We start from the raw sequence: 14,709 nt of genomic DNA on the forward strand, positions 1-14,709 counted from the left end.
TTTTAGTAGGTATATAATTTAATAAGTATTAAAAAAAATATAAAAAAAAGTTGGTCAATAGAAATAGGAGAGAGAGTAATGGATTGGTCTCCCTCACCACGTTTCCTTCATTCAAGAAAATGTATTCGGACGAGAGGGAAAGCTTCCTTACTTTTTACCTCGTCCATACCGTCCAACCTAAGGCCTACTGGTATATAGACCACGGTGGGTCTCATGGTCTAGCTGCCACGACCGTGGTCCGTGCACACTAGCCCGAACCACCGTGGTTCTCTGTGCTCGTGGTCTTCAGTGGTGGGCATCACGAATCAAAACGACCAATGAGATTGGATTGCTCATTTGAAGAACTGAAACTGTGAAAAAATAAGCTTGCGAGCCGGGTATTTTGGTTGGGGAAGAAGACATAGTTTGTATGTCTTAGCAACTTTTACCCCTGAGATATAATAAATTGATAAAAAATACCCCTGATTAGAAATCCTTTAACATAAATAGTTTCTAAAATGACAAAATAAACCTTAGATTTATATTTCCTAATTATTTAAGTAATATGATTTATTTGAAATATTATTCTTATTATTAATATTAAATAACTTATTTTTATAATTAGTATATATATATATATATATATATATATATATATATATATATATATATATGTTTTTTAATGTATTTTTAAATTAAATTTAATTAAAAAAAATGAGGTGGAATGGTGTGTTAGTGGTAGGTATCCCATGTTAATGGTAGATGGATGTGGTGTTGATGTGGCACCCACCATATATGTGGTATGTGGTGGGTATAACGGATAGTCTAAAAGGAAGCTATATGGGGTAAGGGGTAGTTTTACCGAAAACGGAAGGTGTAAAAATGGGTGCACATTTTGATGTGATATATGTAATATTCAGTTGAAATTATTGAATATTTACTTATAAAAGCATTTTTGATACTTCTTGTGGTACATTAAAAACAAGTACTGTATTAAACTTCATAATGATATATTTGATAAATATATATGACATTTAATTGCTGCACAACTTTATATCTACAAGACTATTACCTGGACGCAACTAGATAATACACTCTCCCCTGCAGAAACCAGAACTAAAACCCGGTTGTTCTTTCAACCGCGTTTTAAGCGCGTGTAGTCCACGCCTCAGCTTTTAGGGTTCCCATTTCCCTCTATATTTAATATTCCCATCACTTGCACCCTCTGCCTCCATCTCTCCCGCCCTTCCCTCCCTCCCATGTTCTATTTCTAATAAACGGCGGGGTCCACAGGTAAAAAGGCAGGCAAGCACGACGGACAGATTGAAGGCTATAATTATCCTTCAACAAGAAGCAACCCCCAATTTCCCATTAAGCATTTCGTGTTAAATCAGCTACTTGTTTACTTGTTTAACTACTGAAGAACCTTCAATGGAGCAAGAGATGGATGATGGCATGTTTTGGCTGCCGACGGAGTTCCTGACTGATGACGACGTGCTTGTGGACTTCAAGTCCGGAAGAAACAAAGGTACGTCAACTATGTATGGGCCAGACTCCGATCTCAGTTCTCCGGTGGAGTCTGTAATGGGTTCAACGGAGACCGAGAGTGACGAAGAAGATTATCTCAACGAACTGTCTCGAAAGCTGGCTCAGTCCACTCTTGAAGATAATTACTGGAAAACGGAAAACAGTTCCGGTCTGGAAAGTCACCACTCGAAGGTTTTATTTTTTTGCTCAGTTTTTTCTTTTGATAATTTCTCCCCCTTTCACCATGATTCCTGAATGAGGTTTTATGTCTCAATTAAATTAGTCAACAAGTGTTATGTCGGGGTCGCCCCAATCTACGTTGTGCGGCTGTAAGCAGACGACGAGCAGTCGGAGTACTAATCGTCTTTCACCGGCGCCGCCGGTGACTCACACCGAAACCGCCTGGGATCTTCTGTACGCAGCTGCTGGTGAAGTTGCGAGGCTCAGGATGGCGGATTCTAACAGAAATCACATAGCTCCACAAGCACCTCGAAGAATTCCAAGCCCTAATTTCCAACTTCAACAACTTCAAGCTGCTCAAGTAAAAACCTAATTTAGCTCTCATCCAAAATTTCCAATTTCATTCTATATATCTAGTTAACATGTAATATTTTCAGCAGTTGAAACAGCAGCAACATCAACATCAACAACAGCACTATCAGCAATTTATACCACCAACCAGGGGTAGGACGTCCGGAGGAAACATGAAACCGGCGGCGCTGCCGTTATCTGCTTGGCCTACTCTGCAACAATCTCAGCAACAGCTACCACCGGGATCGGGTATGAGGGCTGTCTTTCTTGGAAACCCAACCACCAAACGAGAATGTACTGGCACTGGGGTTTTCTTGCCTCGCCAAATCGGAGCTCCGGCCGAGCCCCCAAAGAAACGAGGTCTGTTATCTCTCCCCTTTCTCGAATAATTTGGATTTTAGTTGATTTTTCATGGACCATTCTGATTCTGTTTTGGCCCCTTTTGTATTCCCAATACTTTTCCCAAAAATGGCCAATTATTATTACACGACAATTAACTTATATTGTAGCAATTAGCATGATTGCGACTGGCAATTGATTTGATTTTGTGTATCTGCAGCAGGGTGTTCCACTGTTTTACTTCCAGAGAGAGTTTTACATGCTCTGAATCTGAATCTTGAAGCTCAAAACGGATCCAATGGCGGACGGCCTTGTTATGATTACGGTAAGATTAGAATTGGGTATTGAAGTTTTCAAATTATAATGAATCGGGGAAAGTAGGAGTTTTGAAATTTAATGTTTGCAGATGCAGAAATGAGGCACCGGAGGAGCGTGTTAGTGGCGGAGCAGCAGAGGCGGAGACAGGTTGAGAAGGATCTGAGGCTACCGCATGAGTGGACGTATTGATGGTGGAATTAGGGGAGTAGGGGTAGAAGGGACGAGAGAATAAAGGTTGAAGTAGAAAGATGGCAACAAGGAACAAAATCCTCTGGTTTTGGTATGAGATTTTTGTTTTGGGGTGGAGTGAAGAAAGAAATAAAGGTTTTTTTGGTGATTATATTATATATTATATATTATATATTATTATTATTAATTGATTGATAGGAGTTGACATTCTGCTTTTGGGTTTGAAAACTGGTCCATAGGATGTTGGATAGGGAGGGTAGTGGTTCTTTAAAAGCTTGTAGGAATCAAAATTCCAGCCCCACATGGGTGGGGAGATACTTATCAATAATGGCAGGATCTCTTGTTATATTGTATTTCTCAAAATTTTCTTCTTTTTGTATACATTGCTGAATTTGCACAACTTATATTGCTGTCCAATTTGTACTAAAAAGCTTTTTGAGAATCTGTCACAAATTGTCTTTCAATTGTTACATTACGCAATAGCAGCATAGTCAATTGGTTGTACTTTTAACATGTCAATGTTAAAGCTTTAAATAAGGCAAACAAGCTTTGAGCAAGTTTAACGAGCAGACTACAGAACCGCGGTTTGTTTAGGCTCCATTACAAATGATTTGAGCCAGGTGGTGTGAGTCTGTCCAATTATTCACGAGCCAACCTTGAGTTTTGTTCATAAGGCTTGAAACAATTGGGGTTGGTGCTCAAAGCCCTTACAATTTAAATGAGCCGACCTTAGAGTGTTCTTAAAACATATTTGAAAAATACTAATTTCTTTAGTTTCCTAGAACACGGTTGCATCTTTTGTAAATAATAACAAGAATTTGAAAACTATTTTTGTATCTCTTTAACTAGTCTCTAAACTCAGAGTATGAAAATGCAACTAATTTCACAAAACTATTCTGATGGTTTTTTTGTACTCGTCATGTTGGGAGTTAAAGGAAATCGGATGACAAATGACTAAACACTAGTAATAAACCATATTAAAACTTTTATTCACTGTAAGGCCATCTGGACTGCATATTATGAGCATGGCTCGTGATTGATGTGCCAATGTGGTGGGATGTGAACACCACCACTTTTTTAGGTTTTTTTTTTTTTTTTTTTTTTTTTTTTTTTTTTTTTGTGTGAAAACCTACGTGGAGGAGGGTTTTCACCGGTGAACATCTCCCCCAAATCCATCCATTATCTTGTGGAGTGGAGGTTTCCACCGGTCTTTACGGATCATTTTTATTATTCACTAGTGAACACCATTTCTACAACCTAGTGAAATGGTTAGATGATGATGTAGCTTGCTTTTCACGACATTTTCACCCGTGTCCTCACCGGATAACTTAATGTAATGAAATATGGAAGCATCACATTGTGGTGAAATGTGGTAACCACCACAATTGACCATATGCAATCATATATTTTCTCTCTATCTTGCTACATTTAATTAATTAAAAAAATATATTTTTTATTCAAATAATAAAAAAATAAGTGGGATATAATGATGTGTAGTCGTGGATATACCAAATATACCAACTTTATGTGGTTTTGTGTGGTGATGAGATCCATTATATTTGTGGTTATTGGTGATCACTCTGAAAGACCTAAGTTGAGTATACTTGATGTCTTTAAAAGGATTTGTAGTAAGATGTCTTTGAATGGTTCTACCTTTTGTGTAGATGATTAACATATTTATAATGGAGTTGTCATAGTTATTTTTGTCGTTATAACCATAAACTTTTGTCTTGTTCTCCAAGAGCTTTTAGGCGGTTATTCTTGTCGAAGCAACCATACTTCTTTATTAAATAAGTGGCCTTTTAGAATCATTGTGCACCCTCTTTGTTACAAGCATATCTTATGAAAATCCAAGAACCGCCTAGCCAGAGTTGGTTTGGATGAAATATGGTTGGGTTGCAACTTAACAAGAATACCAACCCCCAATACTAATCGTAAGATAAAGATTAACTCGAACTCTAAACTAAAGCCGAACTCTAAACTAAAGCATACGAAAAGAGAACTCTAATATAACACAACCAGGACTACTTTAATATAACACGACCAAGGCTGGAATCAAGTCTATTTGTAACGCCTCATTTCTGGTATGTGATTTAAATAAAGTAATTTCATTCTTAAGGGGGTACTCGACGAGTCTGTAGCCCGACTCGTCGAGTAGAGACAGGATGATCACGCAAATTGAGTTGGCTGCTCGACGAGTCCATACGCTGGGACTCGGCGAGTCCGCCTGTCTGGATGAAGCCCTAATTTTAAGGGTTTGCACCCTATTTGAACACACTTTGACCAGGGAGTTGACTTTGATCAAGGAGTTGACCTTGACCAGGGAGTTGACTTTGACTAGGGGTAAAATAGTCATTTTACCCTGAGAGCATTTACCAGTAACTGATATAGTATTTTTGGAATTTGTAGCCGGACAGTTCCGGAGCAGCAGTCAGCCACTTTTAGAGTTAGCATCTCAGCAGCCAACACAACGAGGTGAGTTTCCTTCCAGTAGGAACGGGTCTATGGCCACAATGCCGACCCGTTTAGTTAGCAGTAGTTCCGGACCTCGGTTCGATGTAGTTAATTCCGGACTTCGGTCCGATGCAGGGGACAAGGTCCTAGTTAGTTTCGGACTTCAGTCTGATGCAGTTTCCGGACTTCGCTCCGATGCAGAGGGCAAGACCCTGGTTATTTTCCGGACTTCGGTCCGATGTAGTTTCCGGACTTCGGTCCGATGCAGTGGGCAAGGCCTAGTATGTGCTTTATATGTTATTGTTTGGTATGTGGTAGTTTGGGGGAGCTCACTAAGCTTTGTGCTTACAGTTTCAGTTTTGGTTTTAGGTACTTCTTCAAGCAAAGGGAAGAGCTCGGGATGATGACATTGCACACACCACAACTTCAACTTTTGTCCTGGGAGTTTATTTCAGATACTATGTTATGTTGTTACAATTCTTTTGTTATGACACATCTATTATAACTTTTTGGGATTTATGACGTATGATTTCATGATATATTATAAATCGTTGATAACCTTAGTATTATTTAAACAAAAATTTTGGAGTCGTATTTTGGGTCGTTACACTATCTCATAATGTCAAGCCACTAAAAGACAAAATACCAACCATAAGCGTGATGTCCCTTTTTCTCTCAAGTAAGTCCCAACACTTTAAAAAGTTGACTCCATCCAACTACATTGGAAAAAGTTGACCCAAGAATAAATTTCATATGGATAACAGATCATAGATGGTAGTTCCTTCTCTTGTCCCCTATAATACTGACTTTTAGGCCATGCATAAGGTATGCGACAATACTCCTACATTCTTCACTTACATACATCCTACCAAATACCCTCAATAACTTAAGAATCTAAGCGTATTATTAAGGAACTCTTCCTTAAATAATCTTCCCAAAATATTGCTAACCTTCATTTAGACGAGTTCGAGTTATTTTTCAACGGGTCAAAGACAAGAACTTTAAGACTGGTAGTACAATCCAAGGATATCCCCAAGAGACTGGATCTACCATTATTGGCACCATCTGTGAGGACTCAAAATAAAATGTCGTATCCTCAACAAGTGACGACGAATAATCATGAAGACAACCCCCTCCTACAGAGTAGTCTACAAACTTACCTGTTTGATGGTTTCGTTTGGCTCGACACCGATACGAATAATACCAACACTAGTACACGACCGTCATAGGATTTGAGAGTATCAAAATTCATCTTTTTACTCAAGTTAGGAAATGTCCCTATTGATCCGTTGGGTATATGATACAAAACAATTAAAGAACCATGCATATTGACACTTTAAAATTTTAAAACCTCTAAAGCTTGACCCAATTAAAATATACTACGATCAACCTAAAATCACAACCATATGGTGCAAGGATTCCATACCTCAATATGTAGGGATCCTTTGATGTAGGAGACAATCATTTGGAGTATTTGGTGTTTTGGATCTGAAGTAGGAATAAGTTTTGGTGTTATGCATGGAATCTTGGTCATTAACCCTTGTTTTGACCTAATAGGAGTTCAAGACATGCATTGGACATCCATGCCTAAAAAGAAAGTATTTTTATGTTAGTAATGGTGCTAGGAACCCTTCTGGAATTGTTGGACAAGAGACTTTCAAGATTAAGTAGTTAATGATTTAAGCCATGTTATATTTTTGCCCTTTTTGGACCACGAAGTTGAGATCTTGATCTCTTGGAGAGTCTTAAGGGATAAAGTTAGAAACTTTATCAATTTGGACCATAGAATGGACCAGATCTGAGCTTTGGAGCGCTTAAAATCGAAGAAAACAGCTTAACCCATTAAGCTGTTAAAAACCCAGTGCCCACGACATGGCCTTGAGTCGCCACAACGTGGCGACTGGGAAATGCCCGTATGAATCATCATTTTGTTGCCACGACATGGCGACCAACTGAAGGTTGAGCTTTGACCTTTGACTTTTGACTGTGACCAAGTTTGAATTTAGGTCAAATGGGGTAATTTGGGTAGGAGATTGAGGCTTGTTATCAGAGCCTTGGTTTGAGGGATTCAGGCACACTTATGGGTATGACTGAACTCAAACTAAGGAAATAGTAAAAGATTTTTGAAAGAAAAATTTTTCAAAAGAATTTTTTGAAAAAGAGACTAAAAAAAAGAAAAGAGTTTTGAAAACGAGAAAAGGGTGTGGCGCATGCGATCAGCCGAGCTCAAGTAAGTACTTCCAGATTACCCATACAAGTTTACATTATGATTATCTGTTTCAGTTACAGTAGAACAACATGCTAGAATATGACTAAGGATCTAGGGAGTTGCCTTATGTGCCTGTTATATGTGTTTCAGCTTTATGGGAATTAAATGCTAGTATTGAGTAGACAGCAGTAGGATAGCCTGATTAGGTTATGCATGATATTGTGAGCTTAACATTGTATGCTAGTACAGTTTCTTATTACGAGAATAGAGTTGTTTGATTAGTTCATGTGTTCGGATGCTGCTTGCTTTGTGCTTTGTGAGACTCCAAGTGATGAGAGTTAGTCATTAGGTGAATACGTCAGATCACATGTGATCAGGGTTGGACAATCTCAGAGTGTTGGATTTGGCCCTACTGCGCAGCTCTTGTTTGAGTCCAACCATTGTAGGAATGAGTCTTCTACTCAAAGGATTATCTGAGCCTCGTCACATGTGGTGGGATTCAGGTGATGACTAATTGGAATTACAAGGAGGCCTTCAGCAGCTAAGGATTGGTTTTTGGTTAAGTCAAAGATTTCCCTAGGGCGAGCCTTGGATGAGAGTAGCAGAGATCAGTAGCAGTAGCAGTGACTTGGTGGAGTCGAGGCAGTTCTTGAGGAAAGTATGGATAGATGTGGAAGGTAGTAGGGGCCTATACTACTGGAAGCAGAGGATCTGTACTCGAATCAGGGAAGGGCGAGGCAAGACCAGGAAACCTGTAGTAGTAGCGATTCCTCGAGATATATCAGTGTTTCTGACATTTCTCATGACGTGTTTTCAGAATGGTGGTTCTACGTCCTAGACCAGCAGGCGGCAGTTCAGGTGCCGGGGAGGGATCAGGATCAGGCTCGGGGGCCGAGCATTTGGATGAGCAGACTAGGGAGTTTTTCACTTCAGAGGTTACCCATATCATACTTGAGCAGACTCCTGTGATCTTTGGTTCGATCAAGGAGGGTATTTTAGAGTTGATGGATGAGAAGTTGAGCATGTTCCGTGCTGAGATGGAGGCCATGATGGGGTCGCGCACACTTACCTTCAGGGAGTTTCGGGCTTGTGGAGCTCCAGACTATCATGGGGCGCGGGACCCCATTGCGAGTACTAGGTGGTTGGCAGATGTTGCCAATGTGTTCTGCACCAGCAGATGTCCCAAGGGGGACAAGGTCAGATTAGCATCCTGTCTTCTGAAGGACAGGGCACGAGATTGGTGGGAGGAGGTTGGGCGTGTCATCGGGGATGATGCAGCACTTGATGCTATGACTTGGGCTGATTTTACTACCAGGTTCAGAGACGAGTTTGCACCGGTTATTGAGGTGCAACAGTGAGCTAGAGAGTTTCAAGACCTTACTCAGACTACAGAGAAAGTGGTGGAGATTACCGCCAAGTTCAGAGAGAGGGCTCTTCTTATTACTCAGTACACAACTGATGAGGAAATGAAGAAGGCCCGTTATCATGCGATGCTGCGGAGTGATATCCGCCAGTTTGTGAGCCGATCCATCTGTAAGACGCTGGATGATAGGATTGCGAGGGCTCGAGAGAGGGAGATTGATCTTGAGATGGAGAAGAAGAGGAAGCCGGAGGTGGCTTCGGGTACAAGGAGTTCGGGCAAGAAGCCCAAGGTTTCAGATCATAGGTCCAGAGGTCAACAAAGCCACAGTCGGTGTGGAAAATGTGGGAGATTGCACGATGGGGCGTGAAAGGCAGGGAGTTCCGGCTGTTACAAGTGCAGTCGGACGGGGCATATGAGCAGAAATTGTACAGCTTCTACCACTGCCACTGCAACATCAGATTTGATTTGCTTCCATTGCAATCAGAGGGGACACAAAAATCCCAGTGCCCGAGCTTAGCCGCAGCGGGGAAGGTGTCGGCACCTGCCCCTGCTACATTGAGGATTACGGACGGTCGTCAGGGCTGGGCCGAGGCGCCAGTGGCGAAGAGTAGAACTTTTCAGATGACAACAGAGGAGGCACGAGCGACTCCTAACGTGGTGACGGGTATGTAGTTTCCTTTTATCTTTGCATTTATTATTGATTGGTTCTAATGTTATATGTTTGCGTATAGGGTCGTTCTTAATGAACGGCATTTCAGCTACAGTGTTATTTGATTCGGGGGCTACCCGATCGTTTGTCTCGCTTGCGCTTAGCAAGAGGTTTAGTAGAGCTCCAGGGGAGCTGGATTGTCCACTCGAGGTGGAGATAGCCGATGATAGGACCGTCAGGGTCGCGAGTGTGCATAAGGCATGCTCGCTGCAGTTATTCGATGAGCAGTTTTCGGTAACCCTGGTCCCTATTCCTTTGCAAGGGAACAAGGTCATAATAGGCATGTATTGGCTGAGCCCCAATGGGGCGGTGATTGATTGCGAGTTGAAGCTAGTGAGGGTTCACACTCCCAGTGGGGGAGAGTTAGTGATTTAGGGCGAGAGGCCACAACACGGACCGATTCTTTGTTTAGTAGCGAGAGCGAGGTGCTACTTCCAGCCGGGTTGCACAGGTTATGTCGCATATGTGATGGACACCCGGGAGAAGGGTAGAACGACAGTAGATGATGTAGCAGTGGTGCGAGAGTACCCGGACGTATTCCTAGAGGAATTGCCTGGGATACATCCGGAGAGACAGGTTGAGTTCATAATTGATCTGGTTCCTGGTGCCCCTCCGATAGCCAAGGCACCGCATCGGTTGGCTTTTCCAGAGATGCAGGAGTTGTCTACGCTGCTGCAGGAGCTGCTAGACAAGGGTTTCATCAGACCGAGTAGCTCACCTTGGGGATCCCCAATCCTGTTTGTGAAGAAGAAGGATGGGTCGCACCGTATGTGCATAGACTATCGGGAGTTGAACAAGGTAACTGTCACACCCCCAAACCAAGGATGGCGGAAATGTCCGAGGGTGTAGGACTTCATGTATAGTATCATAACAACAATTGCCATGGTGATTAAAGTAAACACAACCAACATATATATAATTGAAAGAGTTACATCATTGTATGAATTACATGTTTCCAAATCAATTACAATATGTTGACAAAAATGTAAAATGTTTGACGCCTTAACGTCCCATCCTCAAAAGCACTTGGTTACATGTTTAGTGATTTCCTGAGAATACAAGTTGTTTGAAAAAGGTGTCAACACAATGGTTGGTGAGTTCATAAGTTTTTGTATACAATTATGAAAACCCTTTCTTGTAAAAGTAGTGTTCGTTCCAGAAAATCCAATATTTTCTTAATATGTAAATGTAGTCTTAAAACCCAAAGACCGGATTGTACAAATAATTTGTCATATTTATAGTAAAACTATGCAAGTTTAAATCAACATAAAATCGTTTGATTTCAATGAAATCCCCGTAAATTCTATGTTTGTTAATACTTATTGTGAGTTATTATAACCATGCTATGACCTAGCTGGCCTGAAACGACGTTCTTCAGGCGTCGGAAATGATATGATATTTGTCACCTCAGACCTGCCGGTCTAGCTATTGCATGCAGCTCAGGTGTGGGTTTGTCAAACCCAATATAGATCTATATACAACTATCACACTCTCCCTCCAGGAGACTCTGGTTACAATACAAGACTTATAGGTAATGTGAAGCGAATGTCTCACAAAAGTCATTAACGAATTCACGTGTAATGTAATGAAAATCCCCTTTTTGTATAAATGTACCCATTTTGTATGAGTGTGTTATGAAATGTATCAAAAACTATACCTATTATAGTTTATCAAAACAAGGGTAGTCGTGGTAATGTAGGTAAACTATACTTAACATAGTTTATTCAAGTGTTTGTATGTAATGGATGTACTTTGATTATAACAAATTGTTATTTCTATGCTTTATCTAGCAAAAATCCATTTGTTAACTGATGTATATCTATATACTAAGACAAAAATGTCATATATTTCAATAACATATAATCACATAAAGATAAACACCTTGCTCAACATATTACTAGGTGAAATGAAATTGATAGTATTTTTCTGTTGTTAACATTTTCTATCACTTTTCTTAGAAAATTTGTAGAAAAATCATCAAAGGTCCAAATCAGAATCCGTAAATTCTGAGAGTTGGGAAATTGAGTCTAGTTTCTCCATAATTTTTCTCATGTTTTTTAGTGACCCCTAACTTGTGTGAACAAGTCCATAATCAAAGACTGGTCCGAATTGATGTTTGAAATGATAGACAGTTTTGTAAAAATCACCATAAATTGTAGAAAAATCATATGGAGATGTGCAAGTAGCCATTTTAAATATAAGGAATTGAACTACTTGAACCTTGCACAGTTTTGAAAACTAAAATGTTTAGGTTGTCCAAAACAGTCCGTGATTGGAGTCCAACTTTTTTTTGATGAAAGCTATTGGAAGAGTTTAGTTGTGTTCTTGTTGATTTGACTTGTATTCCCCCCCCCCCCCCCCCCCTTAAAAATTATGAAAACATGAAAAGATAGGGGTATGAACTCACCTTAAATGGTTTCAGTAGATGAGTGTTGGAGATGAGAAGTGTTCAACTTAAGAACACTTGAAAATGCCCAGAAGATTTTCGAGAATCTAACACCAAAGTGATGGAATTTGTGTAAGCACTCTATGACTGGAATAGAATGAAGTGTAATTATCACAAGGATGATGAATTATACTTACCAAGAGTGTAAGAAAGCTTGATGATCAGCCTTGGAATCCTGAAATTAAGAGAGAAAGTTAGAGAGAAAAGTTGAGTTTGATCTTTGGTGAAATGAGAGCAAGTGAGTGAGAATGAGGAGAGAGGATGAGTGTCCACCTCTAGGAACATGGGAATAACTTGTGAGAGAGGGAAAAAGTACAAGGAAGTGATAGTGTATGGTGTAATAGTGACTGGGGGTTGTACTACGAAGGTATGAGGAAGTTGCTTGTGTCCTTGTCCAAAGGATAAGTCAACACTCCATCTAAATATCTTACCAAATAGATTTTATTCTTAAGCAATGATTTTCTCCAAAATATAGTTAAAATATGAATATTTAGGGTTTATTAATTTAAAATACGAATTTGGGTGAAAATCTCGTGTTAAAATCTCGAAAAACAGGCTTAAAACGAAGTTTGGGTCAAAAACCGGCAATCTGGACCGAATTTGCGAGGTTCGGCCCTAAGGGAGTGAGAACCGAGAGTGGAGAAGGAAGGAACCTAGAGTAGAAGGGAGGACCTAAGGTGCGATGGTTCGGTCGTGGCTCGCATCTCGGAACCGAAGACGTCGTTGGACCGAAGGCGAGAAGAGAAGAGTAGAAGGGAGGCTCGGTTCGGAATGATCAGGGGACCAAAATAGACCGAGCGCTCGGTCCATTTCGGTTGAGAGGGTTTCGGTTCTCAGGAGGTTTGGCTCTAAGAGGTTCGGCTCCTAAAAGGTTCGGCTCCTAAGAGGAGTTTCGGCTCCTTAAGGCTGTTTTTCGCATAGACTTCCGTTTTCGAGCGGTTTTCAACTAAATTAACGGTCGGGATGCCCCGAGTGATTTTAAAGAGTTGAGAGAGATTTCTCATACTTGGAGAAATTTGACATACATAGAGAGATTTGGGAGAGATTTCACATACTTGGAGAGATTTGACATACAAAGAGAGATTTGGGAGGGATTTCACATACTTGGAGAGATTTGACATACAGAGAGAGATTAAAAATGATTGAGAGAGGTTTCGTTTGTGACCTTTTTGAGTGTCCGACTTCACAATGCAATGTCTGTAAACCTCGTTAAGCCATGTTTAAGGGTCCTACACACTCCCGATGAGTGTGCAATAGTGTTTTATTGGTTTGGTTCATTACTTACCACAATTTTAGGTTAAGGAAATCTAGATATACGAACTTTTCAATTGATGATTTCTCATTAGAATAGCGAGTTGCATAGTAATTACATAACGTAAACCCTAGTATACAACGGTTAACTGAGTTGACCGGTTTGACTTGTAGACTTTGTTTGACTTTGACTTGACCAGAATTTGACTGTTGTCACAGTAACGGTGAAGAACCGTTACCCACTCCCAATGATAGATGACTTGTTCGATCACCTTCAGGTAGCATCTTGGTTTTCCAAGATTGATCTGCGCTTCGGTTATCATCAGATGCAGGTCAGGGGTGAGGATGTTCAGAAGACAGCTTTTAAGACCCGTTATGGTCATTATGAGTTTGTGGTGATGCCGTTTGGACTCACCAACGCTCCAACCGCGTTCATGGATCTCATGAACCGCGTATGCAGGCCGATGTTGGATTGGTTTGTGATAGTCTTCATCGATGACATCTTCGTTTACTCCAAGACCCAGGAGTAGCATGAGGAGCACCTGAGAGAGGTGCTAGAGACATTGAGGAAGGAGATACTTTTTGCGAAGTTCTCCAAGTGCGAGTTCTGGTTGTGCGAGGTGCAGTTCCTTGGTCACCTCGTCAACCAGAAGGGTATTCTAGTGGATCCGGCCAAGGTCGAGGCCGTGATGCAGTGGGAGGTACCGAGGTCTCCATCTGAGATTCAGAGCTTCCTAGGATTGGCAGGGTATTACAGGAGATTCATCTAGGATTTCTCCAAGATAGCAGTTCCACTCACCCGACTAACCAAGAAGTCGGTGGTGTTTCGTTGGGGGCCTGAGCAGCAGGCGGCATTCGAGACTCTCACTGATTCTAACCCTGCTAGAGGGAGTGGATGATTTTGTAGTTTACTGTGATGCCTCGATCGCAGGTATGGGAGCAGTGTTGATGCAGCGGGGGGCATGTGATAGCTTACGCCTCTAGACAGTTGAAGCCTCACGAGGCTAACTATCCGATGCACGATTTGGAGTTGGGGGCAGTGATGTTCGCCCTCAAGATTTGGAGACACTAACTCTATGGGGTCCATTGTACCATCTACACGGATCACAAGAGTCTGAGATACCTCATGGACCAGCCGAATCTTAACATGAGGCAGCGTCGATGGTTAGATGTAGTAAAAGATTACAATTGCGAGATCCTTTATCACCCGGGGAAGGCCAACGTAGTGGCCGACGCAATGAGCCGCAAGGCGGCAGCAACCCCGATCAGGGATATATGCCTGAGGATGACAGTGATTACTCCATTGTTGGAGCAGATCAAGGAGGCACAGGTTGAGGGCCTCAAGGAGGAGAGACAAAAATGTGAGAGGATCGTGGGCCGAGTAGCTTCTTTTG

The 14,709-nt window shown here is 41.2% G+C and overlaps 1 protein-coding gene across 3 annotated transcripts; it reads left to right on the top strand.

The window, feature by feature from the left end:
• Window positions 1-1,185: 1,185 nt before the first annotated feature.
• Window positions 1,186-3,283, top strand: LOC111879402 (uncharacterized). 3 transcript variants are annotated; one of them, XM_023875858.3, is made up of 5 exons: window positions 1,186-1,698; window positions 1,790-2,047; window positions 2,124-2,397; window positions 2,600-2,701; window positions 2,783-3,283. In XM_023875858.3, the coding sequence occupies exons 1-5, from the start codon at window positions 1,411-1,413 to the stop codon at window positions 2,881-2,883; spliced, it is 1,023 nt and encodes a 340-aa protein (XP_023731626.1). In that variant the 5' UTR covers window positions 1,186-1,410; the 3' UTR covers window positions 2,884-3,283. The 3 variants fall into 3 exon arrangements, with proteins under 3 accessions (XP_023731626.1, XP_023731624.1, XP_023731625.1); XM_023875856.3 differs by having other exon boundaries at window positions 1,193-1,698; window positions 2,597-2,701; XM_023875857.2 differs by having other exon boundaries at window positions 1,193-1,698; window positions 2,127-2,397; window positions 2,597-2,701.
• Window positions 3,284-14,709: the final 11,426 nt, after the last annotated feature.

Source organism: Lactuca sativa, chromosome 9 (assembly GCF_002870075.4).
Source record: "Lactuca sativa cultivar Salinas chromosome 9, Lsat_Salinas_v11, whole genome shotgun sequence".
Lineage (NCBI taxonomy): Eukaryota > Viridiplantae > Streptophyta > Magnoliopsida > Asterales > Asteraceae > Lactuca > Lactuca sativa.

Coding starts and splice junctions, on each gene's coding strand:
- LOC111879402 (XM_023875856.3), top strand. CDS start 1,411: ATGGAGCAAGAGATGGATGATGGCATGTTTTGGCTGCCGACGGAGTTC. Junction 1,699..1,789: donor TGGAAAGTCACCACTCGAAG/GTTTTATTTTTT, acceptor CAATTAAATTAG/TCAACAAGTGTTATGTCGGG. Junction 2,398..2,596: donor CGAGCCCCCAAAGAAACGAG/GTCTGTTATCTC, acceptor GTGTATCTGCAG/CAGGGTGTTCCACTGTTTTA.